The following is a 24,754-nucleotide window of genomic DNA, read 5'->3' as shown; positions in this document are numbered from 1 at the left end:
GAACAGGAACACAAAAAAGAAAGAAAAAATACTTAAATAATTAAAAAAAAATTATAAACTGTAATTACTTATATTCATATATTCATAAAAATATAAAAAATGTTAATATAAATATGCAACGTAACGTAATCCATGTCTTGTTTAAAACTTGAGTTATCATCGTCTCCCTGTCTTTTGCTTTCTCTCAAACTTTCCTCTATGTTCCCTCACCCAAACTCATTCCTTCCAAATCTTTGTCTCCAAATTCTCTTCCTCCTTGTTTTCTAGCTTCCCCCACAACCCCTAAGTTTTCCAACCTTTCACCTTCTTTTTCTTCCGAATTTCCCATTTCTCTTTCGGAGAGACATTAAATTATAAAAGAAGAAAGAAGAAGAAGACGAAGGCATGGTACTACAAAGTTTTGTAAGAGAAAGGGAAATGGCGGCGGTTTTTCCCGCCTTGTTTATGATAACAGTGTTGGTTTTGGAGGCTGCGGTGGTCGTGGGTGGTTTTCCTGCGGCTTTGCAGCTGGAGAGAAGGGTTCCTCTGGCGACTCATGAACTCGAGCTGAGTCGACTCAGAGAACGTGATAGAGTCAGGCATGGAAGGTTATTGCAGTCGTCGGGTGGTGTCGTGGATTTTCCTGTTCAAGGCACCTATGATCCGTTTCTTGTTGGGTAAATAAATTCCAATCAAATTTTTATTACCGTCGGAAGAGCTCTTCCTTTTTTTTTCCCTTTGTTTTCGATTTTTAAATTTTATTTGAGTTTGGACTTCGTTTTCGTTCATGGGTTTCTAAATTTCAATTGAAAAGTTTAATTTTTTGAGGGGTTTTTTTGGGTATTGGCTATTTATCATTATTATCAGCTTCTTTCTCTGTTCTTCATTTCCTTTGTTAAAGTTGGTTTAGTCTCTTTTCTTTTTACTCTCTCTAACGGCTATAAGCCAGTCTTCCTTCCTTTTCCTTTTGAGTTCATTAATTATATTTACCAAATAGTAATGCTTTTTCTCTTTCTCTTTGATTTTGCTTTGCTTTGGCTTTGTTTTCTCTTTCCTTCTTTTTCATTTCTCTTTAAAGCTTACTGATTTATTTCTTTTGTTTTGTTTGTTTATAGGCTATATTATACAAAAATACAATTAGGTTCTCCTCCAAGGGATTTCTATGTACAGATTGATACTGGGAGTGATGTTTTATGGATAGGTTGTAATTCCTGCAATGGTTGTCCTCAATCTAGTGGACTTCAAGTAAAATTCACTTTTCCTTAAATTTATTTTTATCTTAAATTATTTCAATTTGGTAATTGATTGAAACAAAAGGACTTGAGCTACATCTTTTTTGTTACAGATTCAACTTAATTTGTATGATCCTGGAAGCTCATCAACAGCTTCATTAGTCTCATGTTCGGACCAAAGATGTAGTGCAGGTGTCCAATCATCAGATTCTGGCTGTTCAGGTCAGAGCAATCAGTGCAGTTACACGTTTCAGTATGGAGATGGTAGTGGAACATCGGGCTACTATGCATCGGATTTGTTGCATTTGGATACAATTCTTGAGGGATCTATGACTACTAAGTCTACAGCTCCCATTATGTTTGGGTGAGTGGGTGAGCTAGACAGAATTCCTCAACAATTAGATACTAATCATGTTTTTTTTTTCTTTTAATTTGTTTTGATTTTAAAGTGGAATTTATTGGCTTAAGTTGTGGATTGTGAAACAGGTGTAGTATGTTACAGACTGGAGACTTGACAAAGTCAGATAGAGCGGTTGATGGAATCTTTGGGTTTGGGCAGCAGAGTTTGTCTGTAATCTCACAACTTTCATCACAGGGAATAACACCTAGAGTGTTTTCCCATTGCTTAATAGGAAATAATGGTGGTGGGGGTATCCTTGTTTTAGGCGAGATTTTGGAGCCAAATATGGTTTATACTCCACTTGTCCCATCACAGTATGTTCTCATTGTAGCAGCTTTGGTTTTCTATCTATCATTTCTGTCTGTGGTCCTTGCATATCTATTTCTTTTTGTTATGCTTTAGTAAGTTTTGTCCATAATTAAACATTTTGCCTGCTCCTGGTTTGAAATTGTCATTCTCATAATTTATAACTGTAAGCACTTAGCGATATTTGAAAGGCTTGGAGGACAAATGACAGAAATGAATTGCACCTTAAGTCAAAATTTTTTATATCTTCAGTAATTCATTGTTTAGTTATTTACACTTGCTGTTCCTCTTGATTTTCAACTGGTAGCTTTTTCCTTATTATCTGTAAAATGAAAAACATTTGTATCTTTTGTGTGACACATAGTGGTAATAAGATACATAATTGTATATGCTTAGTTTTATCAGCTTGATGTTCTACACTTTCTGAAGCAAGTTACCATTATTTGACTAGCTTTCTGGTGTTGAGATCAAACAGAGCATGAGGAAAAGCCTGATGATGATGTTGTTTTCCAATCTGCTAATTAGACTTCTATTTTTCTGGTTCAAATGGTACCAGCATATGAACAGATAGAGAGCATCATGTTTGCTAGGCCACTTCATCTGAGACTGTTAAGAAAAAAAATGATATTTCTGCAGGTTTTCATGGTTATGGCATAGTTTCCAAGAGAATGAAGTAACAAATCACAATGAGACTAGCCGCTTTCTGAACTTTATGGAAAATCTGGGTTTATGTCACTAAAATATTGGATAGTCCTTGTATTTAGCAATTGTCTCCATACTGGGGTAGATTAATGTCTTGAACAAGGTTAATCAATCATCAATTCTACTAGCTTCTGATCATAATTTCTTCCATTATTTGGTTGAAGCTGACTATCATTTGGATATTGTTATGTTCATTATTTGCAGCTTTCTTCTATTTGAATAATGCATTTTCAAATGTAATCTAGAAATATCTCTTAGTTCCTATATAAACTATTAATGGCATGAGTCAGAGTAGATATAATTTAATAAGAAGATTACGGCAGCTGTGGCTAGATTATTCGCTTTGGCTTAATTATCAGTCATAATAATAAAAGTAGCTTGCAACATTCTTGAAGTGTCGAAAGATATTATAAAGCTCTAACCTTTGGGTAATGCCATTGGAGGTTTAAAATTTCATATCTCCCGTAGTTTAAGTAGAGGTGATTTCTTTCTGCTATTGATGTCATTTGATGGATATAACTCTTTTTTCCTCCTAGTGCGATATGTATTATGTAGCATGTTTACTTACATCAGCTATTAGACCACCAATTTAGACTTGCTCATTTGGAGAGTTCTTCACCATGATACTGATAATCATCTAACAACTTCACAAGTTTCAGCTGATTATAATATTTTAAATATTTAATTATCTTCCTTCTGTGGCAGAGGCATTGCCTCGATAATGGATCCCCTCCGACATAGAGGCCCCAAGTTGAAATCCCCCTTTCTGAGTCTATCAAGAGAAAAAACAAAAATCTTCTTTCTGCTTGTTTGATAACATGCTTTCTGATGGTAATTTGCTTAACCATTTTGGAACCATCAAAATTTCAGGCCTCACTATAATCTTGATCTGCGGAGCATTTCAGTTGGTGGACAAGTTTTATCAATTGACCCATCAGTGTTTTCAACATCAAGCAACCAAGGAACAATAGTTGATTCTGGGACAACTTTGGCATACCTAGCTGATCAAGCTTATGATGCCTTCGTCAGTGCTGTAAGTATTCTGCTAGGTTTTACTGAGATTGACATTATTAAGAAGATTCATCAGCCTTTTTTTTAAAAAAATTATGCCTTTCACCTGCTAAGCTTGTCTTTCTTGTTAATGAAACACACGTATATCTGATTGTGAAGCATGTCTTTAATGATTAAAAATTATTCTCTTGTTGTCCAGATCACAAACACTGTTTCACAAACTGTGCGCCCTGTTCTTTCCAAGGGAAATCAATGCTACCTGATATCCTCCAAGTTGACTTCCCTCAGATATTATTTCATTTTGTTTTCATCAAGTGTTTTATCTTCTAAGATGATTGTAACTGACTTTATGTTAACATTCTTTCAGTGTCACTGACATATTCCCTCAAGTTAGTCTGAACTTTGCTGGCGGTGCATCCATGATTTTAAATCCTCAGGACTATCTTGTACAGCAGAATTCTATTGTGAGTCATCTAAAGCTTTGGACATGCATCTTCCATCTACTTGTATCTTCTTTTTCTTTTTATTATATTGTTGAGGATCTGTTTGGTTTTCTTCATTTGGAACAAATTGTTGTATAGGGTCCCTTCAACTGGTTCCATGTATTTGGCAAGCTTTCCCCATGACTCTCACCCTTTCAAGTCAATTTTATTTATTTTGTTTTCCCCCTTAATAATAGAATTATTTAGCTAACAATAATTTTATTCCCAAGTAATGCATCTATAAAAATCAGTTCTTTAACATTTAATGGTATATGGTGTATTGTCTCTCATTATTAGTTGCAGCCTTTGTAATCTGTGTTCCTTGCCTGATGTTCTTCACCTTTTTCTTTTCATTTACTGCTTCTGTCTAATCATTAATTAATGTTTCAATTGCAAAGTGGAAGCATATTGAAACAAGCTTTTAAAATCTAACTGTAGCCTGAATGAAGTTCCTTGTTTCTGTGTCATTTTGTTTTTATTTCATATCCCAAATTTCTGAATGAAATGGGTGACTTTGATTTTTACAGGGTGGTGCTGCAGTTTGGTGCATTGGCTTTCAGAAAATTCAGGGCCAAGGGATAACAATTTTAGGAGGTATTTTCACTGAGCAGAATGTTTTGATTAATTGGAGAGTACATAGTTTGTAGGCTTCATGAAATTTTGGGCCTTTTGGAAAGTGTTTAATTTTCATAAAGTTCTGATTTGAACAATTAGCTATTTGTTGGTGTAAGATTAACTGGTGCATGAGATTTAGTGCTTTGATCACTTAGCTGGATGAATTTTGCCTTCATGATGAAAGCAGCAACCCAGATCAAAGTTTCACTATCTTCCTTTTGCAGATCTTGTTCTAAAAGACAAAATCTTTGTTTATGATCTGGCGAATCAACGGATTGGATGGACCAACTATGACTGTAAGTGCAAATTACCTCATGAAAAATGTGCCTTAGGAGTCTGACATGAGAATAGATTTTGTTAATATAATCTACATTGCAACAAACTAGTCAGTCCTGTAAGCTGGTGCTTTTCACCATAATGATATTACAGATTAGTAACAATGCCATTTGAAATTATAAACTGATCCATGTGTTGAAGTAAGTAGACTTTATGAGCTGCGAGTGATTTCATTGAGTTACATCAACCGTGAATCTACTCCCTTGTGCATGTGGTTAGGTTCAATGTCGGTCAATGTCACTGCAAATGTCAACACAGGAAGAAGTGAATTCGTGAATGCGGGGCAGATGAGTGACGGTGGCTCACCACAGAATCAACCAAGGAGCATAAAAGCTTTACTTCTACATATGTTTATGCTTGCCGGTCTACTGTTTTTGTAGCATATACTGCAAGAACTCTGGGACAAAACACCCTGGGTTTCATTGTATAGCAATCGGCAGAACCATGATTAATTATTTGATTGCTGCTGAGGGCTGCCTCAGTATGCAATGCAATTGTTGGTTATATTTTCACGGCTCTGTTTTGTTTCCGAGTGTATTATCATCAGCCATGTAGGAAAATTACAGATTTCAGGGGGTTACCCTATTGGCAGCGGTGTAAATTACATTCAATACAGAATTATTATATCAGCAAATTTTTAATTTTATACAAACCTTCTTGCATTTGTTACTTCTAGCTTTTCCATTTAGTCTGCGTTTCAATTGGTTACTGTCACTAGGGAAAAAGAGCTATTTCCAATCTCTTATCCATTTATCCATCCAACTCACATATCATTCAAAGATACTACTAATCAAGTTGATATAAAAAAAGGGGGAATTGCTTTCACGATTGGGTGATAGGGAGTTGGAGAGAGAGAAAAGATATATATATATATATATTTTTTAAGAAAATTGGTTATATCAATTTTCAAATTTTAAAAAAAAATTAATTTATTTTTAATGAAGTGACACTATCTCGTGACATACCTAGTGTATTAAATATAATCCCTTAATTTATTTGTTGTATGTATTAATTAATCACTGTACATATATATTATGGGCCTACGTAATGGGCTTGGACTCATTGATTGATGAAAATATAAAAGGGTTATCTCTGTTAAAAAAAAATTCAAATCCTCCCATAATAAGGAAACTTTATAGCCTTGGGATCGAATTAGGAAAACTACTTTGTCTCAATCTCTATACGTAAGTTAATTTTCTACTATTCCCAGCAGGAAACAAATATAAACTTGCGCTTGAACTAGAAAAACTACTTTCGTTGTATATATACGAGTTTTCTCTTCTTCACCTATCTTCGTCCTTTTCTTCTTGTTTCTTCTTCCCTCTCTTCTTGAGTTGTAACCTTTTTTCGCTTACTCCTGCTAGCCTCAGTTTTTCATTCGTTTGAAACGCCGATCCATATATATATAAGTATCAATAGATATTTATATATATATATATATATATGGATCAGCTGCCTATACCTTTGGTTTCATCAATGGAGACGGCCAACCTGTATTCTTTGTACGTCGGTGACCTTGATGCCACCGTGACTGAAGCGCAACTCACTGACTTTTTCTCTGGCATAAATGGATTTGTTTTTGCTGTACTTTGTAAGGACAATAACACCGGACAATCTCTACGTCACGGTTTCGTAGACTTTGCTGACCTGGAATCTGGTATGTACTGAGTTCAACTACATGCATTAAATGAAGTGATTGTTAATACAACAATAACCATGCATGCATGCTATAGCTCTCTTGTTTATGCCATGCATAAATAATTAGACTTATAAAATTAAGATACATATCAGGGTCATGCTTGCTTACATTATATATATATATATATATATATATAAATATTTATTATCAATTTGCATATTTTAATTTAATTTTTTTTCTCTTGATGATCAGCAAGGGTAGCCATGGCTACAAGGAACAATACACTTATGAATGGTAAAGCCATTCGAGTGATGTGGAGACATGATGAGTACAAAACAAATGAGGATGCAAATCTTTTTGTCAAGGTACGTATTACTATATTCTTTTGATGGAGTGAAGCATTTTATCTTAATTAAATGTTTGCTTTTATATATTGATTTTGGAAATTTGGATATTTGGCAGAACTTGGACTCCTCAATCGACAACATGAAGCTTCAAGCTATTTTTGCAAAATATGGAAATATTTTGTCTTGTAAAGTTCAAGTGTTTGGCAATGGAAACAGCAAAGGGTACGGCTATGTTCAGTTTGAAACACCAGAATCTGCCAAAAAAGCTATTGAAGAACTTAATGGTCACGATATCGAAGGAAAGAAAATGTATGTAAAGCAATTATCCCTACAACTACTATACTTTTATAAGCTTTGCTTTTCTCTGCTGATGACTGAGCATGTACTCACAGTATCTACATATCTTTTCTGTGCTGTAGCTATGTTGATCATTTCAAGAAAAAGGAGGACAGAATTCAATCTGATGTCGGATATACAAATCTGTACGTGAAGAATTTGAAGCAGAGCGTGACGGAAGAAACTTTGCAGGAAAAGTTTTCAGTGTTTGGAAACATTACCAGCTTGGTTATTTCAAGAGACTCCAATGGAGTTTCAAAAGGGTTTGGCTTTGTAAACTTTGAGAGGGCAGAGGATGCCAAAAAGGCTGAGGAGTCTATGAATGGAGCACAACTTGGTAAGTCCATTTCCCTTTTGGAAAACCATGACCAGAATGATAACAATTTTTATCAATGTTGTCAATCTAATGTTAGTAATTTATCTACTTGATTCATGCTGTATACATATGCAGAGTCAAAAGTGTTATATGTAGCAAAGGCACTGAAGAAACAAGAGCGGCAACATATGCTTCAGCGTCAGCTTCAGGGAATGTCACAGGCGGAGCAAATTCAACAAAACAAGGTACGAGAAAATGACCACAGTTTTTCCTTCGGGTACACTTTTTTTTCTTAATTTTTTAAATTTTTTCTGTTTTCTGATCTTGTAGGGTTTCAATGTATATGTAAAACATATAAATGATGACGTTGATGAAGACCAACTGAAAGAATTTTTTAACATATGTGGAATGGTCAAATCCGTTAAGATTATGCGAAATGATAATGGAATAAGTCGGGGTTTTGGTTTTGTATGCTTTTCCAAACCCGAAGAAGCTGAGCGAGCTATCAGAATCCTCAACGGTAAGTATGCAGGTGCAGCTTATTAAGTTTAATTTAATTTTAGCATTTATTTTTTTCTAAATGCTCAAAAATTTTAAAAATTTCTTTTGTTTTGATTATAACATGAAATTTCTGAAGTTAACTTGGATCCATATTTATCCTTTAGAATCTCTCAATAAGTCGGCTTCTTTTAGTATTTTGTATTTCTTTTTGCTTCCACAGTGCATCTATAATATTGTGACAGAGTCACAGCATTGCCTTGATCCTTTTGTGTTTGATAATGGAGCTTTAATCAGTTAATTACCTGATTGCTCGTAGGTATCATGTTTCACCGCAAACCTCTACATGTATCCATGGCACAGACTAAAGAGGAGCGAAGCAATTTTTGTCAACTTGCTCACAGACAGCGAACAATGGGAGGAATACCTAGACCCTTCAACACTTCTGTTACTCCAATATATCCAATCTTCGGTTATCCCCCATTTCCTATGGTGAGTCTTTCAGTAACTAAAGGCCATTGAATAAGTATGATTATGAGTTGATAGGCTCACTGCATCCTTATGGTTGATAATGAATACTAAACTTCACCTGTTTCGACACTTTCAGGTTTCTGCACAGATTCCAGGCTTTCCAAGTCAACATGGGGAGAGGATGAATGGGCATATGATTGCCCATAATCGCAATCACCCATTTCAGCTTTCATATCCACAGGTATTTTCCTCTTCCTTCTCCTAACTTACCCTGCAATAGAAGATTTGCACCCTATCTTTTATATATATCTGTAAACTTACAGTTGCATCACAGTGAATATTTGATGGAATTATTTTGTGGATTGCAGAGGGCTATTAGTGCAAATAACATGAGAAATAGGTGGAACAACGAAAGGGTTGTGCGGGTGCCAACAGCATCTGCTGCTTTTTCAGCCTTTAATCCTTTTGGCTTTTAAAGAACGATGAAACTACCGGAACAAAAAAAGAAGATGCTGTTTGGAAATGGACAACTAGAGCCAGCTATCCAAGTGGAAGAGGGAATGCATTTTGCTTTGAAGGCCAATGAAATCTGGACAGGATAGAATATAAGAACTAATGAACTATGTAGGAACCATATCTATCTTACATACAGAAACTAATGAACCATGTAGGAACCATATCTATCTTATGTAAAACTATAATATTTTTGCAATGAAATTTTTTAATATTTTTTTGCATTTATTACGGATAACGAATTCTCTCTTTTTGATATGATATTGCACTTAAGAAAATGTGGTCACTATGATCAATTTATTTAGTATTTTTTTTTCTCACATTGATATTTGATGCTAAAGGGTGGCTTCGGTTTGAAAAATCTAGAATTGAGTTAAAACTATCATATGATTAGCCATGGGTTTTGCTAATATCCCTTTTATTTCTATAACAGTTACATAAGAATTTAAGCTTGGCTTAGTCTTCTTTGAAGAGGGTGAGATCCACAGTTCCAATCTCTTCCCCAAACTTCTTGACATGGTCCAAATGCAAAATCTATTTTCCGTTTCCTAACTATTCTTCTTGGACCGTTCCACTTAAACTAACTAATGTGTACCAAAAACTTCTTGTTTTTACAATCCATTTCCTCACTCTTCTTCTGGCAATGGCTAGAGAATACTAATGCAACATCAATCAAGATTCATGTCAGCTATACAGGTGTTAAAATGAGGGAAAATGATAGATGTATGGAATGACTAATAAAGTATGATTTATAACTTGCTAGTTTAGCCCCCCATGTATCAAATATCTGAGTACAATTGCACGTCAAAGGCCAAAAGAAGAAATCATACTTCAAGACATATTTTTCTATAAACATATTTCTGATAATAGTTTTACTCTGTACACAGCCACATTTCACTTTGGTAACTGAGCGATATGATTCAAAAGTATCCAGCCCTAGAATACCTCTATCTGTGACATGTATACAAAAACCGAACACGCCCTCAACCAAAAAGAATTATCAAGAGGTCAGTCCCTGACTTCCAGGGATAAACAAAAAGCTCAAAAGCTTTTGGCAACATTAACCGAGGCAATATTAACAAAAAGTTCAAGATACCCTAAATAACCACCCATTAACCAACGATGCATTGGTGAAAGAAACCCAAATAAAAACATAAACAGAGAAAGAAACGCCTATTCAGCAGTAAAACATGACTTCCTTCACATTTTCTCTGATGCTTGGGAGAGGCCGAACCTCCACGTTTCTGTCTCTTGCACTTCGTCTCACATCTGTAGAGCCACTGTCAGAAGTTTCATCCTCTATGTAATAGCGTGCCCGAAAAGCTGCTAGATGAGCATAATATGCAGGAGGCACTGCAAATGAAATCATGATATTATCTGTTAACACTGGCTTAGGAATAAACTGATGATAACCTGAAAACAGATTTAAGAGCAATAAACAAAAAGATCACTAACCTATGGAAACCGACCGAGTACACCTTGCATACCTGCAAATGAGTACAATTATTATATACTAAGTAGAACTAATCTGTGAATTATCTATTCACACTATTTCAGATTATAGAGAAAGATCCATTACGTGTAACATAAATTGTTTGTGAGCACTTGCAAGTTGTCTGCCGTGAACTTGTTTTCATCATACAAGACATGATAATGAGTTGGCTTGCTTGTTCCCTACATAACAAAAATAGCAAATACCAATTAAAAAGAAAAACAATGACAGAAGAAGCATATCATAATTGTATAAAGTGATTATCATATTAGGAGGCAAGCCTAGTTTACCTGGATTCCAGCATGACTATTAAGATAAAAATCAAATTCTGTAGGGTGACAAATGGTAGTATCAACAACAGTACCTGCAAAACATGATTGTTGTAAAAAGTTAATACAATTCTGCAGCAAGGGAGGTCCAAAGAATATGATCAATCCCTATTATAACATTAATAACCTGCTAGAATATTGCCACTCTTATCTGTTAAGGCATTCTCAATAGGAAATAAGCGAGTATGATGCCTCTTCTGCACCACAACAAATGTAACTGGTGGCATATAATTCTCCTGTAGTGATGTACAAGCCTGGAAGGAAGTCAATTGCTGGCATCAGAAAACCAAACACCAAACATTGTACAAATAAAAAGTAGCAGACATTATTAAAAAACTCTGCTAGATGAAAAATTATATAATCCATACAATCTTTGTATTTCCATTTTAAATAAATGCCCCAGTAATTTGATAAACAAAGAACCATATAACAAGACTCCATAGCATTCATAATAATAGGAGTTATGAGTTTATAAGACAATACTTATAGTTCATGCTGATGTCAGGCTCAATAAGATTTCTTTTTCACAAGACACTGAGCTGTCACTTAATCCAAGTGATAGAACAGTCCTACAATTCCCCCCCCTTCCACCACCAAAAACAAACCTTTAATATACCTTTCGAATTGCATCCATTTCATAGAGCAAAACTTGACTAAATTGGCCTTCACTAACTCCATCTCTGCCAAATTAAAAAACACAAGATCAGTAATGCCACTGAAAACATTCAAGAATTTGGGTGATCAGAAACAAAGGCTACCTGTAGAAAATAATCCTGGAAGGTTTTTGCCCAGTTGATTTATAGAAAGCCATAAGCAATTCCCTGAAGAAAACAAGTAATATTGATGGAAATAAGTAGACATCTTCCAATAATACTATGACATGGTCCTAAAAATAAAACCATATTCACCTCCATACCTAATCATTCCACTATGAACAACACCCTTCTGAGGATCCTGAACTATTTTATAGAGATCCTGGATTATTTCCTCCCGATGAGCCTGTGCAGAGACTATTCCTCGATACTTAGTAACCTCTGGCCAATCCATTGAACCAACCACCTGCAGCCAGTCAATTACCTCTTAACAAGATGCAGAAACAGAAAAGAGACAATGGTGAATATGACTATGCTTACTGCAGCTATTGAAGGACTAGAATCTTCCCCAGGCTTTGGATGAGTGACATCCGCACCAAATATAATTGTAGGGAGATCAGTCACAAGAGGAATTTTTCTTTCAATGGCATCATTCAGCACGGTGTTACGTCCCCCAACCTGTTAAATTCACAATTCTCAAAAATGACTAAAAAAATACCAAAAGAAGTCAACATCATAAATCCCAAGTTACCAATGAACCAGAAAAAGTACCTTCACATTGATCTTCAGAGCAAGATTTTCAAGATATTGAGGCCTAAAATTAGAAGCTTGCTTGGGCTGACAACATTGAGAAACAATACCTAACTCCGTCTCACATATTCGTTTAATTTTCCCTGTAAGCAAAAGGATTTTAGTTGCAAAAAGAAACTAGAATTATCAAAATACTTTTTAAATCTGGATCTCTTACCATATGAGCCACTCTGATCAGGTAAAATAATTATCAACAACTGAAGTGGCCTCTTCTGGCCTGTAGATTCCTTGTGAACATCTAAGAGAGTTTGCTCAATTCTATCAGGACGAGCTGAACGGATACGGACTGAAGCAGTATGGTAAAATACCTTGTATAACAAGCAGATGAAAAATCAAGTCAGTCAATTACTGGATTACAAACAAAAATCGACATATAAGAAACTGCATGGCATACCATTCCTTTGCTATTACACATTTTCACCAGTTCCATACAGAAGTGCTCTGATATATTTTTATATTCTGAGGAGAAGTTCACACAAGTCCAGAAATCCACTTTCCCGCCATTGACCATTTTCTGCAGAACCAAAAAACAAACAAAAATCAGTGAAAAATCATGGTATAACAACACTTCATACAAATGACTACATTTGACTTCAGGTTCCAAGGGCTATGTAATTAGGGTTTCATTACTAGTAACTTCAAAGAGACCACCATTCTTCTACACCCTCAGTCAAGAAAAGCATCATTCCCCAAATTTTCAACTGGATATAGTATTAAAAATGCTCCAATCACACCCAGAGTTTTTCCAATATAAATCCCCCAAAAGAATTTAAGACACATTACAATGTCAAACATACAAAGCGAAAACATGTGCAACTCCAGTTCCTTTGGAAATTTAATCTTTGGTGCAAGAAGAAAGGGCAGACACATATCATATTGAATTGGTTCTGATTTCTCTAGTTTTTTATTAATACTGCTTCAAATATATATATAATTTTTCCAAAGGAAGTGAATGACACAATCAAAGAAAACTAGTATAGCACCTTGTTGATCATGTTCCATGCCCCATACCCAGGATTAACACTTCGTTCTCGTCCAGTATCGTGATACTTAAGCTGCAGCAACCAAAACATATGAACATCACATTTCATAATAAAATACCAAGCATGATTTCTCTTGAAAATATAACATATTGGCATGTACTTACCATTGGAGCGGGCAAAACTCGCGCATCAACAAATGCAAGTTCTTGTCCAACTTGAATTCCAAAATCATTTACACACTCCTCTCCGTTGAAATTATTATTGTTCACCATCTGCAGCAACATGATATGCCAAGTCAAATCATTGTTCTTAATTAATCAACATAAAATTAGTTCTGCTATGAGAAGAAAGTATCTCAATGTTGCTGTACCCTTTTAATATCCCTCTCCCTATCACGTGGACGTCTACAGGTTGCTTTCAACAGAGCTTTTACTTGTTGATCATTTAGCTTTTTTGTGTATCTCTGTCCTTCAACAATTTGGCACAGCTGCATAACAAACAAAATCATAAAGGAGAGAAGGGTCAAAAATATCAGTATAGAAAATGGTAAAAAAATAATAAGAAGATAATAACTCCATATCCATATAAACTGAACCTCCATTGGCATGTAAACAGGTTTTGCTTCACTTCCAGATTGAAGGGCAGGCAATGATGCATATTTAAGCACAATATTGTATTTTTCACGGAAATACTGAACCACAGACACATTTGTTTTCTTGTCGTCAAGAGTAAACCTAACAAAACCAAAAATTGCACAAAAGTATAATAAGACTAAATAGGAAGAGAGAAAAGGAGTTAGATTACAGGAAAAAAAAAAAAAAAGAGCATTACATCATTGATGACAATATAACAGAGAAAAAAAGGTTCAGGAATCAAATGTTATACAATTATTTTACTTATTAGAGAAATCTTCAACTTGTAAAGCACCTCTTTTTTTCCTGAGATATCACTCACAATCCCAATCAAATATTTTATAATCTACTTTTCAGTATTATCCAGACGAGTAGTTTAAGGTCTTTGCATAGCGATGATGGTAGCTATTGACTCACATATCTAACATGAAATATATTCTGGAACAAGTTGATTATTAACTCTGATCAATTTGAATATGGAACTTATTTGGGTAGTAAACATATGAGACAGCCACAAGCAATCAACTTGTTGACAGAACAGAGGTCACCCAAAAACAATTCTACCATACTGGCCCAAAAGAGGTACTTTAGTATTTCAAATAGCTTCAAATAATTATAAGCAATTATAACAAACTCACGTTAACTGGCTTATTGGCATTCTGGATATGCCAACAATGTTACAAGTTTTTGCATACGCCATGTGGGTAAGTCGCACCTTCACCCCTTTCAAGGCCTTTTTCACCTAAAAATCATGGTAATAGAAACAACATATAAGAAATTCCAACCACTTTGATGATATATAACACTTTTAAACAAATAAGTGACTATACACAGAAATAGTAAGAACAGAAGGATAAGGAGAATAATACTTTAACACGATCTTGATCAGACAGAGGCCTTGACAGGCTTATCTGCCTGAAATGTTTGGCAACAAAGTCCGTAACTAAAAGTGGCTCATAGAATGATCGAGCAGACAAATCTGTAAAGCCAAACCAGTTCAACTACAATTAAAACATTAAGTACAAGTGGCTACACAAATCTTATGAAGGATCAACAAGCATGGAATGGCTACCAATATTAAGAGATAAACCCATTTGAGTGGGCCGAAGACTCTGATAATACCCCATCCAGTACTCTATTCCATTACCAAGCCCTCCTTTACCACCTAAATGTGGGTGGAAAAATGACCTTCCCACCACAGTATAACTGCAAAAGGAAGTTTCAAATAGATTAATCCACTACAAAGGCATATAAGTTTAGTTTCAGCAATTTACTAACAACAAATGCTGAACACTCTAAGATTATCAACAGGCGAGTACTTCTCAGATGGTTTAGCCCTAAGAACAACATCCAGCGCTTGAATAGTTTCTTGAGGAGCTTCGAAATGCCTTCGAAGCAAGAACTCCCGCAAATAATGAAGATCAGGTTTCGATGCCAATTTGACTGCCACCTTAAATTGCCGTTCCTTCCTGCAATAACAGACAACCAGACAAATAACCCTTAGACAACAATGATACTAAATAAAAACGAAATTGCATATAGACACCATCATAATATACAACAATATTACCTTGCTGAACTAGATGAACTACCACCTCGGTCTTCATCGATTAACCTAACAAGAAACTCCTTTGACTTAAAAGGCAGTGCACCAGCTGTGTACAAGCTCTTCCCACCATCATAGGCTGGACACCGACCACCAAGGTGTGACTGCTTGTACGACTCAGTGAATTGTTTCACTATAATTCTGTTCAACTTCTTTGAGGCTACCTCAGGAGTTATTGAAACCTATAACCCATAATAAAGTACCAAGAGCTATTAAAAGAGAAAGGAAAAAATTTAAATGAAAAACAGAGATGGGAATGAGGTAAATAAATAACCAAACAGAAGAAACCACTAATATTCAAAGAACAGGGAATAAACAAAATAGCGTCAATAATATAAGCATATAATTAACAGTTAAAATCCTCCATAATTTGCTTCAAACATAAATTAAAATAAAAAAAAAACAATCTACAAAAGAAATTACTAGAAGCCTTCCACGAACAGAAACGTAAACGAATTAAGAATAAAAATTAAAAAAAAGAGAGACAGAGATATAAGCAAAAAAGAACAAAGCAGAAAAAACTTACAAAAATAAAACGATTAAAACAACAAAGGAAGGCCAACAAATGACAAGAGTACGAGTGGCTAAAAATCAATAGGAAAGACAGAGAGGAAAAGAGAAGGGAGAGAGTTACATCATAGTGATGAAGATCTTTGTCAGCAACCTCAACGAGGAAATGATTGGCTCTAACCCTGCATTTTCTACCGGCCCGACCTACACCAGGCCTTTGCGGGAACCTAATCGCCTTTGACGACGACGGAGGAAGAGAGGGCGCCGTCGTCGTAGCCTCAGGCTCCAATGTAAGCTTTTGCGAGACCTCCCTCATCAGTGATTCCGCACCAGAACTCGACGAAGGATCATATGCCGGAGCCGTAGACGTCGACGGGGCAGAAGAAGGAGGTGGCTGAGTAGGAGCCACCTGAGGAGGAGGCGGAGTGTAAGAGGAATAAGGAGGAGGACCAGAGGGTCCACGTCCTCCACTAGCGTCACGACCTCTTCCTCTACCACTGCCGCCACCGCGAGAGAGAGACGGAGACGGTTGACCGCGACCAGGGTCCTGTCCCCGGCCACGTTCGCCTCCGCCGCGACCGCGACCCCGACCCCGACCGCGACCACCGGCGCCACGTCCAGACATTGCCGTTAAACGATAGAGAGAGAGTGTCAAGATGAAAATTCAAAAGGCGAGAAACAGAATACAAAAACGATACTGCAACAGGGAGAGACACTTGATATGGCTCTCCAAAAAACCCATTGATGGAGAGTGAGCCTTCGTTTATAAAAGCGCAGAGAGACGACTGGGGAAGACGTCGGTCAATACTGACTTGTTTTATAAGTGAAGGACAGTGACGGCTATGACGTTGCTTTTAGTGACGAATTTGCCCCCGCCATTTTAACAAAATGTCGGATGAGTTTTAATGACTTTTTGTGTTTCTTCTTTTTTGTTTTTGTACGAAAACGTTTAACGACTTTGTCGTGCCTTGGCTTTGCAGAAGTTTTTATGTGCGGGAGTGCCCGTCGTGGGTACGAATTTGAAGGGTCAGGGGCCGGTGTCAGTTATGTTCTTTTTTTTTTTAACCAAAATATTTATCAATTAAAAATAAGTCAAAAAATTCTTTTAATCTCTTTATTTTTTAATTTTATTCAATTTAATCTTTATACTTAAAATTAAAATATTTTAATTTCTTAATTTTAAAAATTATATCAATTTAATCTCTCTTCTTAATAATATTTAATTTTACTGTTAAAATATGACATCAGCACTGACGTATCATATTTTGATAATATGACGTTTGAGATGATGATGTGGCATGTCACGGGATACTGAATAATGACGTGATAATACCATGTGGCATTATACAACGACGTGACAGTGTTGACATACTGATATATCAGTGTCACGTGACAAATCAAAAAATTTTTAAAAAAAATTATCATTTCATAAGGATTAAATTGAATAAAAATATATAATATAGGGATTAAATTGAACAAAATTAAGATGTTGAGTGACTAAATTGAAAAAAAAATTAAAAATATAAAATTTTAAGTAGATTATTGATATGCTTATTTATAAGCCATATATTTAAGTGTAAAAGATTTATGATATTAAAAAATATTTATAAATATTTTCTTACTTGATTATTTGATTCTAGAATATGTAAATTAATTTATATTTTTTATAAAAATTAAGTTTGAATACTCCTTCTGTAAAAAAATTTTGAAAAGAATCTCATACCTAAAGTCAAATTTAAATAAATAACTTATATTACGTTAATATAAAATAATATAAAATGATTAAATAATTTTTTTCTTCTATTTATAATAGTATAAAAATTTGAAATTTATTTAACTTATTTTTTAACTTGAGCTAAAGTCAAATTAGTAAAATATGTTGATTTATATTTTTCTTTTAAAAAAATGAAAAACGAAGATATAGAGTTAGCGATGATTATAAAAATAATTCTTTGTTTTGACTTTTTTAATTTGGACATGACAAATCTCTTATTTCAACCATAGATTGAACTCCACCCTTTTAATTTTTTATTTATTTTTTATGTGTTTATTTTGTTTAATATTTCAAGTTATATTTTTTAAATTGAAATTTCTTATATTAAAGACTACATTTATGGTTGATAAAATTAAATATAACTATAAATATTTGCACCATTTTATTTTATTAACAAATTTTTTGTAGATGCAAATTAATAATTTAAATTTAAATTTAGCAAAATTTGATTGTTGTATTTGAATTTAAATAAAATAATTTTATAAGAAATTTTGAGTAAATTTAAATAAAAAGGTATATTAGGCAAGAGTTTAATAATTGCAAAAGAATGTGTATTTGTAACTTGTGAAAGTTGTAACTAAATCAACATATTTTACTAATTTGATTAAATTAAAATAAAAGGTAAATTGGGTAAGAGTTGAATAATTTCAAAAGAATGTATATTTGTAAATTGTAAAAGTTGTAATTAAATCAACATATTTAGTCACTTTATATTATTTTATTTTAATGTAATGCAAATTATTCATCTAAATTTGACTTTAAGTATGAAATTTTTTCAAAATTTTTTTTATAGAAAGAGAATTCAAACTTAATTTTTGTAAAAAAAAAAATTAATTTACATATTCTATAATCAAATAATCAATTAAGAAAATATTTATATATATTTTTAACACAATAAATATTTTACCCTTAAATATTTAGCTTATTGATAAGCATATCAATAATCTATTTAAAGATTTGTACTTATCAAATATTTTTTTAATTTAGTCCCTTAATATTTCAATTTTGTTCAATTTAATCTCTGTACTATTAAGAGTATATTTACTAATTCTATGATATTTATACTCATAATTCTGCAATATTTACTAATTAAAAATACTTACATATATTTATAAAAAAAATTATTTTACTAATATTTCGCAAGTTTAAAAGAGTTCAATAAAAAGAAATACAATAAACATATTTGGTGTTTGTGATACTTACTATACACATTTTTGTATCCTTATCAACATCACTTTTATTTCACAAGTGCTGGTTTCGATTACTTAAAATTTTATTGATGACAATAAAGATTCACAAATTCAATTAATTAAATAATAAAGATTCAAAAATTCAATTAATTAATCAAATATTTGCATCAACAACTCAATAAAGTTTAATAATTATGTAAGTACAAAATTTCTCTATAAAATGCAATGTGTGATTAAAAATACTTAGAACTTCATGATATTTACTGATTAAAAGTACTTGCGTACATTTATAAAGAAGGCTTATTTTACAAATGTTATGTAAGTTCAAAAGTATTCAATAAAAGGCAATACAATGAACATATTTTATGTCCACGATACTTATTACACATATATTACAAGTCCACATTTTTAATTCAAAATCATTTTTGTTAGATGGAGATGACATTTTACCCCACTCAATCGTAAAATTTTTTGTTACACTGACTCTTTCACTCATAAAGTTAATACAAGTTTATAATACAAAAGTTATATTCTTGTAACTTGATATCAGAGTTTCATACCAAAGTTATATTCTTTTAACATGATATCAAATGTATCATAGCTTCAGGTAAAATGGTATCAGAGTTTTGAAGTAAGCAAACTTGGTGTTAACAATCATCGTTTTATATGTTTTACTCTTTGTTGCACATACCGTACGTGTTGATAACTCGTCTCCCACACCAATTGCTCAAATATGGCATCTACTACACCAATTTGGGTTTGAAGGTGAGTGTTATGATACTTATACAAATTATTTAATTAGAATTATAATATAATCATATTAGATATATATACCTCATTCACCTACATAATATATATTATTTTATAATATAAAAATTCTTCTAACATACGTAATTTTTATGAAATGACTTTTATTTTAACTTTTACTTTGTCAGTGTTAATATTAGTTACTGCAAATCTTACTGGTGACATTAAGGATTCATAAATTTAATTAATTATCAAATTTTACTTAAAAAACAAAATAAATTTTGATATTTATAGAATTATTAGAATTCCCTATGAAATAAAATGTGTGATTAAATATATTTAAAATTTCACGATACTTAATAAAGATACTTTTATATCTATATCAGTACCATTTATTTTTTTAATAATGTGGATGTTCATAAATGCTTTATAAATTGCAATGAACGTAATTGAATTTTAACTTACTATAATTACACCTTTCTCATCTTTATTAACATGACTTATGTTTTGCAAGTACTGGTATTTGTTACTTCAAATTTTATTGGTGACAGTAAAGATTTATAAATTCAATTAATTGATCAAATATTTGCATTGGCAACTTAATAAAGTAATTTTCATGTAAGTACAAAATTTTTCTACAAAATGTTATGTAATTAAACATACTCATAATTTCTCGATACTTACTAATTAAAAATACTTATATTTTTTTTTATAATTGAGGGATGAGAGATTTGAACTCTGTTCTTTAGGTAGGAGGATTATGTACAAACCAATAAGCTAAATGTTTTGGTGCTTAAAAATACTTATTTATATTTATAAAAAAAAATTATTTTACTAATATTATGAAGGATCAAAAGTGTCTTATAAAAGGCAATACAATAAACATTTTTGATATCCACAATACTTTTTATACATATGTTATGAGCGCACAGTTTCAATTCAAAATACATTTTCTGTTAGGTGAAAAAAAACCTTTATTTATAAACTTAAGACCCATCTTATATCTTACAAAAGTTGGACACGTGACATTCTACCTCACCCAATTATGCAGCTTCTCGTTGCACTAGCTCTTTCACATTTAAAAGATAATTATCCACTTTGATATGGGCTTACTTTAATCTTGATATCTCTTATACTTCAAATATTAATGATGAAAGTAAAGATTCATAAATTCAATTAATTGATCAAATACTTGCATTGACAACTAAATAAAATAATTATTTGAATATAATAAAATAATATGCATGTAAGAACAAAAATTTGGTATAAAATGCAATGTATAATTAACCATACTCATAATTTCATGATATTTACTAATTAAAAATACTTACATATATTTATAAAGAAGGTTTATTTTACTAATATTATGAAAGTTCAAAACTGTCTTATAAAAGACAATACAATGAAATATTTGATGTCCATGATACTTATTATACATATGTCACGAGCCTAATTTCTAATTAAAAATATATTTTTGTTAAGTAGAAAAAAAACTCTTATTTATAAACTCAAGATTCATCTTATATTTTATAAATGTAGGATACGTAATATTGTACTTTACTCAATTGTGCAATTTCTCATTACTTTATAAAAAGACAAAAAATAATATTTTCAAAGGGAAGTAATAAAGAGTCTAATAATCTAATGGTCTTTGAACGAGAAAATGATATAATCTTTTTTTAAATAAAAAAATGATATAATATTTATCTTGAGAGCTTGCATTATTTGCATACATTTCAAACCATTTAATACAATTCATCCATGACGCCTAATTCAAACTCATTATGCATTAACCTACATCACTTGTAAAAACTTTGGTTATTAATTAATTAATTATTTCTAATTACTCCTATTATATTAATACTTAATCAAAAACTTTGTTAACAATGCATATTAATTTCAAGGGCAAAACAGTCAACGCAACGAAGGAGAAAAATAGATACGTCACCCTATTGGGGGACAAATCTGCAGAGGCCGAAAGGCCAGTAGGAGACCAAAACGCGGACCCACCACCCTTATTCACGCCATTTTTGTGCCAAAACGACGTTCGTCCACTCCGCCCAATGGCCAATGCCCTGAGCGGTCTCAGGCTCTCGCCTTCCTCGTTAAAGCCACTCGAACACAAATAAACTCAGAGCTGAGGTAGAGCCCCATGGACCCTCCCTTGACACGTGTCATTCATCAGTGCTGAGTTGAGCATTATTTCAAAGCAATCAACAAAACGACAAAATAAAGGGCAAAAAAAGAAAACAAATGCATTATTTTCTCTGTAACCAGCAAGAGGAGGCGCTGATGCGATGATTCCTATGGAGTTGGCAGAGTTATAGTGGGCTCCATCGTAGAAGATTATTTATACACCGTCTTTTTTTTTAATTTAAAAATAATATATTTTTTAATTAAAGTGAGGCTCTTTTTCCGTACGGTTAATGGACGTTTGGGCGCCTATAATCTAAAAGAAAAAAAAAAAAGGGAGAAAAGTGAAAATATAAAAACACAGATTCTACGAAAGGGGAATGTCTCACGAAGGAAGGTGCTTTTAAAGAGGGTAATTTGAAATTACAATGATACCCTCTACAGTAGGGCCACGTTTGACCAATAGGAAAAGGTTGGTCAGTATCATGTCAAGAGTATGAGCTCACTGGATGATTTCAAGGCAATACTTACAGGAGAAGCTTTAGTTTATGACGTTTACTTAAAAGCAGGGTTCTTTTGAGTGGGGCTCACCAACCTTCAGATCCTTATATTTTCTTTGGAAAAGAAAAGTGATGACATGTGTTGACTTTCTTTATTTACCCTTTTTTTAAAAATTTATTTCTTTTTATGAGGAAAAGGAAATGATACTTTTGATTTTCCAACATTTCTTTTTTATCCTTGTCACACTTAAATTTTCTAATGTGAATCATCCCAAAATACATCTAAAAATAAACATTTCATTAGAGGTAAGAGTATATTTAATTTAACTCTTTATAATAATATTAATAATATTTTTAAAACAATTCATGATTTTTTTATTAAACAAATGTTAACCGTATTTGAAACTTGAGTAATTGATCTTAATTAATAATAAAACGTGTATATATATTTATATATATTTTAAATAATACAATTAAAATCCTCATTACTCAAATAAAAAATCATATTTAATATTTTTGAATATGTTTTGAGAAATGTGGCCCTCTTTTGGCACATGTTATCAAGCAAAGCATTGCAAAGAAGTAACTACTTAATCTTCTCGTTGTCTAAAGTTTGTCCTTTAGTTTAAACTTTTGCTTTTGCGTATCTCTTTTTCTTTTGAAGTGAACTTTGGTTTTTAGTATCAGAAAAAGATAAAGATGATCGAAGTATCCGCAGTGTCAGCATATAGCTTTTTCCTCTTTCCATTTGTTTAATCATGGGACATCTTCGAAAGAGCAAACCCTGAGCCAACCCTTGGCCATGGGTTTCCTCTGACTTGAAATATAAATAAAATTAATTATTGGTTTTTTTTTTTTAAGTGTCGTGTCTATCATTTGCCTCATGAAAACGCATAGACAAATAGGAAACTTATGCCAATGGTTTCGACACACGACTTACTAAAGTTAAGCACGTGGCTCAATTAAATAGGTAAATTATATCTGCATTAAACGACGGAGTGGGATAGGAACAAAGTTTAATTTTCATGCTGTCATTGTCCATTAAATGTTGCAAAGACTATAATAGATGGCCAATCAATGTGACACTACAAGACTAGAGAGGATTGCCTCCATGCTACGCCGGTGAAAAATATTGTCTCAATTTGGATTATTATCTTAGTTTGTCTTAGTTGATACGAAGATTTATAATTTAAATTATGTTGGACGGAAAGAATAATGTTAGAAATTGGAACCAGATAAGACAAAATAAATTTATTGGTAGTTGTTGGTAAAGTTATTAATTAAAAATATAAAATACAACATTATATTATTTAATTTGATATCATTGAAAATAATCCAGATGTGATCAATTTTTTATAATAAAAATTTGAATTTTTTTAACCGCAGTTCTCCTCCCTTTTGTGCTTTGGAATCTTTTTTCTTCGACTCTTTTGGTTTTTTCCTTTGATCTTGTGCAAGGCATCGAAAGCAAAAAGGATTTGCAGAGGCTGACGGAGTGCCACGTAGCACTCCGAAGAGCCTCTGAACTGTTTCACAGTTTGTGTTATATGATGGGTAATCTCGGTCAATGGGTGACAAAAGGGTTCGATGTGATGCAACAAAGCTCATGCATGGATGATGTATGTGTCTTTATTGCTCCAGAAGGATATTGATGTCTACTTCCACTGTGGAAAAAAGTTAGAATTGTCCCCGTTAAGTTTTCTTAGTCTACTTTCCCTCTCTGCAGTCTGGGCTAACTCTCAAAAGGTAAGACAAGGCCTTGGTACTCTGCTCATCAACTTTTCAACATCTTCATGTTAAGAATGATTCATTTTCTTGAGATGAGTGAGAGAACAAAAAGGTGGCAGCATAAAAAAAGTTACCGGAGTGGAAAACCCATGGCAAGAAGGAATGGTCTATGATTCTCCTCGTAGAATTAGCATAAGTTCTTTCTACTTGCCTGTCTGCCTTGGCCTGTGGAAGACAGCCTTTTTCTCTTTCACCAACTGTTTTTCTCCACCCTTGTTCCACATAAACCGAAAGAGACCAAGATTAGGGATGAAGTTGGTCCCTCACAAATTAAGCACAACCTTCATCTAGAAGCTTAGGAGTAGCTCTTCTTGATTTGATGACGGAGTGGTTGAAACAAAAAGGACAAGGGATTTGACTTTGGTTCAAAAGATTAAGAACTCAATTAATTAGTTGATGACCACCGAATTAGACTCCCCTACGATTGTGGCAATGTGCTCTTGTTGTTAGTAAACAATCGGAGTTCACTTTTTCTTGGGGACCA

General features: G+C 33.2%; 3 protein-coding genes across 3 annotated transcripts; 2 read left to right on the top strand and 1 right to left on the bottom strand.

Annotated features, from left to right (window-relative positions):
* On the top strand, positions 146–5,732 carry LOC18590433 (aspartic proteinase-like protein 2). The gene is made up of 10 exons (XM_007015946.2): positions 146–656; positions 1,095–1,224; positions 1,325–1,575; positions 1,698–1,925; positions 3,490–3,652; positions 3,830–3,903; positions 3,998–4,094; positions 4,640–4,706; positions 4,952–5,023; positions 5,283–5,732. The coding sequence occupies exons 1-10, from the start codon at positions 385–387 to the stop codon at positions 5,441–5,443; spliced, it is 1,515 nt and encodes a 504-aa protein (XP_007016008.2). The 5' UTR covers positions 146–384; the 3' UTR covers positions 5,444–5,732.
* On the top strand, positions 6,540–8,247 carry LOC18590432 (polyadenylate-binding protein 7). Its single transcript, XM_007015945.2, has 6 exons — positions 6,540–6,720; positions 6,955–7,067; positions 7,165–7,358; positions 7,469–7,722; positions 7,837–7,946; positions 8,032–8,247. The coding sequence occupies exons 1-6, from the start codon at positions 6,540–6,542 to the stop codon at positions 8,245–8,247; spliced, it is 1,068 nt and encodes a 355-aa protein (XP_007016007.2).
* On the bottom strand, positions 9,988–16,930 carry LOC18590430 (protein argonaute 5). The gene is made up of 22 exons (XM_018128108.1): positions 16,263–16,930; positions 15,593–15,810; positions 15,342–15,491; positions 15,095–15,228; positions 14,892–15,001; positions 14,661–14,764; positions 13,986–14,124; positions 13,761–13,877; positions 13,555–13,662; positions 13,391–13,462; positions 12,802–12,921; positions 12,565–12,715; positions 12,369–12,490; positions 12,138–12,275; positions 11,921–12,063; positions 11,763–11,825; positions 11,621–11,684; positions 11,132–11,258; positions 10,966–11,039; positions 10,763–10,857; positions 10,639–10,670; positions 9,988–10,536 (listed from the first exon to the last, which is right to left on the bottom strand). Exons 1-22 carry the CDS (start codon positions 16,761–16,763, stop codon positions 10,361–10,363), a joined length of 2,958 nt encoding a protein of 985 aa, XP_017983597.1. The 5' UTR covers positions 16,764–16,930; the 3' UTR covers positions 9,988–10,360.

Source organism: Theobroma cacao, chromosome 9 (assembly GCF_000208745.1).
Source record: "Theobroma cacao cultivar B97-61/B2 chromosome 9, Criollo_cocoa_genome_V2, whole genome shotgun sequence".
Classification (NCBI taxonomy): Eukaryota; Viridiplantae; Streptophyta; class Magnoliopsida; order Malvales; family Malvaceae; genus Theobroma; species Theobroma cacao.
Note: the sequence above shows the minus strand (reverse complement) of the source record. Positions and strands in the feature narration are given on the sequence as shown.

Coding starts and splice junctions, on each gene's coding strand:
- LOC18590433 (XM_007015946.2), top strand. CDS start 385: ATGGTACTACAAAGTTTTGTAAGAGAAAGGGAAATGGCGGCGGTTTTT. Junction 1,926..3,489: donor ACTCCACTTGTCCCATCACA/GTATGTTCTCAT, acceptor TCAAAATTTCAG/GCCTCACTATAATCTTGATC. Junction 4,095..4,639: donor TTGTACAGCAGAATTCTATT/GTGAGTCATCTA, acceptor TGATTTTTACAG/GGTGGTGCTGCAGTTTGGTG.
- LOC18590432 (XM_007015945.2), top strand. CDS start 6,540: ATGGAGACGGCCAACCTGTATTCTTTGTACGTCGGTGACCTTGATGCC. Junction 6,721..6,954: donor CTTTGCTGACCTGGAATCTG/GTATGTACTGAG, acceptor CTTGATGATCAG/CAAGGGTAGCCATGGCTACA. Junction 7,947..8,031: donor AGCAAATTCAACAAAACAAG/GTACGAGAAAAT, acceptor CTGATCTTGTAG/GGTTTCAATGTATATGTAAA.
- LOC18590430 (XM_018128108.1), bottom strand. CDS start 16,763: ATGTCTGGACGTGGCGCCGGTGGTCGCGGTCGGGGTCGGGGTCGCGGT. Junction 13,463..13,554: donor GAGTTTTGCCCGCTCCAATG/GTAAGTACATGC, acceptor TGGTTGCTGCAG/CTTAAGTATCACGATACTGG. Junction 12,716..12,801: donor TGTGTAATAGCAAAGGAATG/GTATGCCATGCA, acceptor TTGTTATACAAG/GTATTTTACCATACTGCTTC.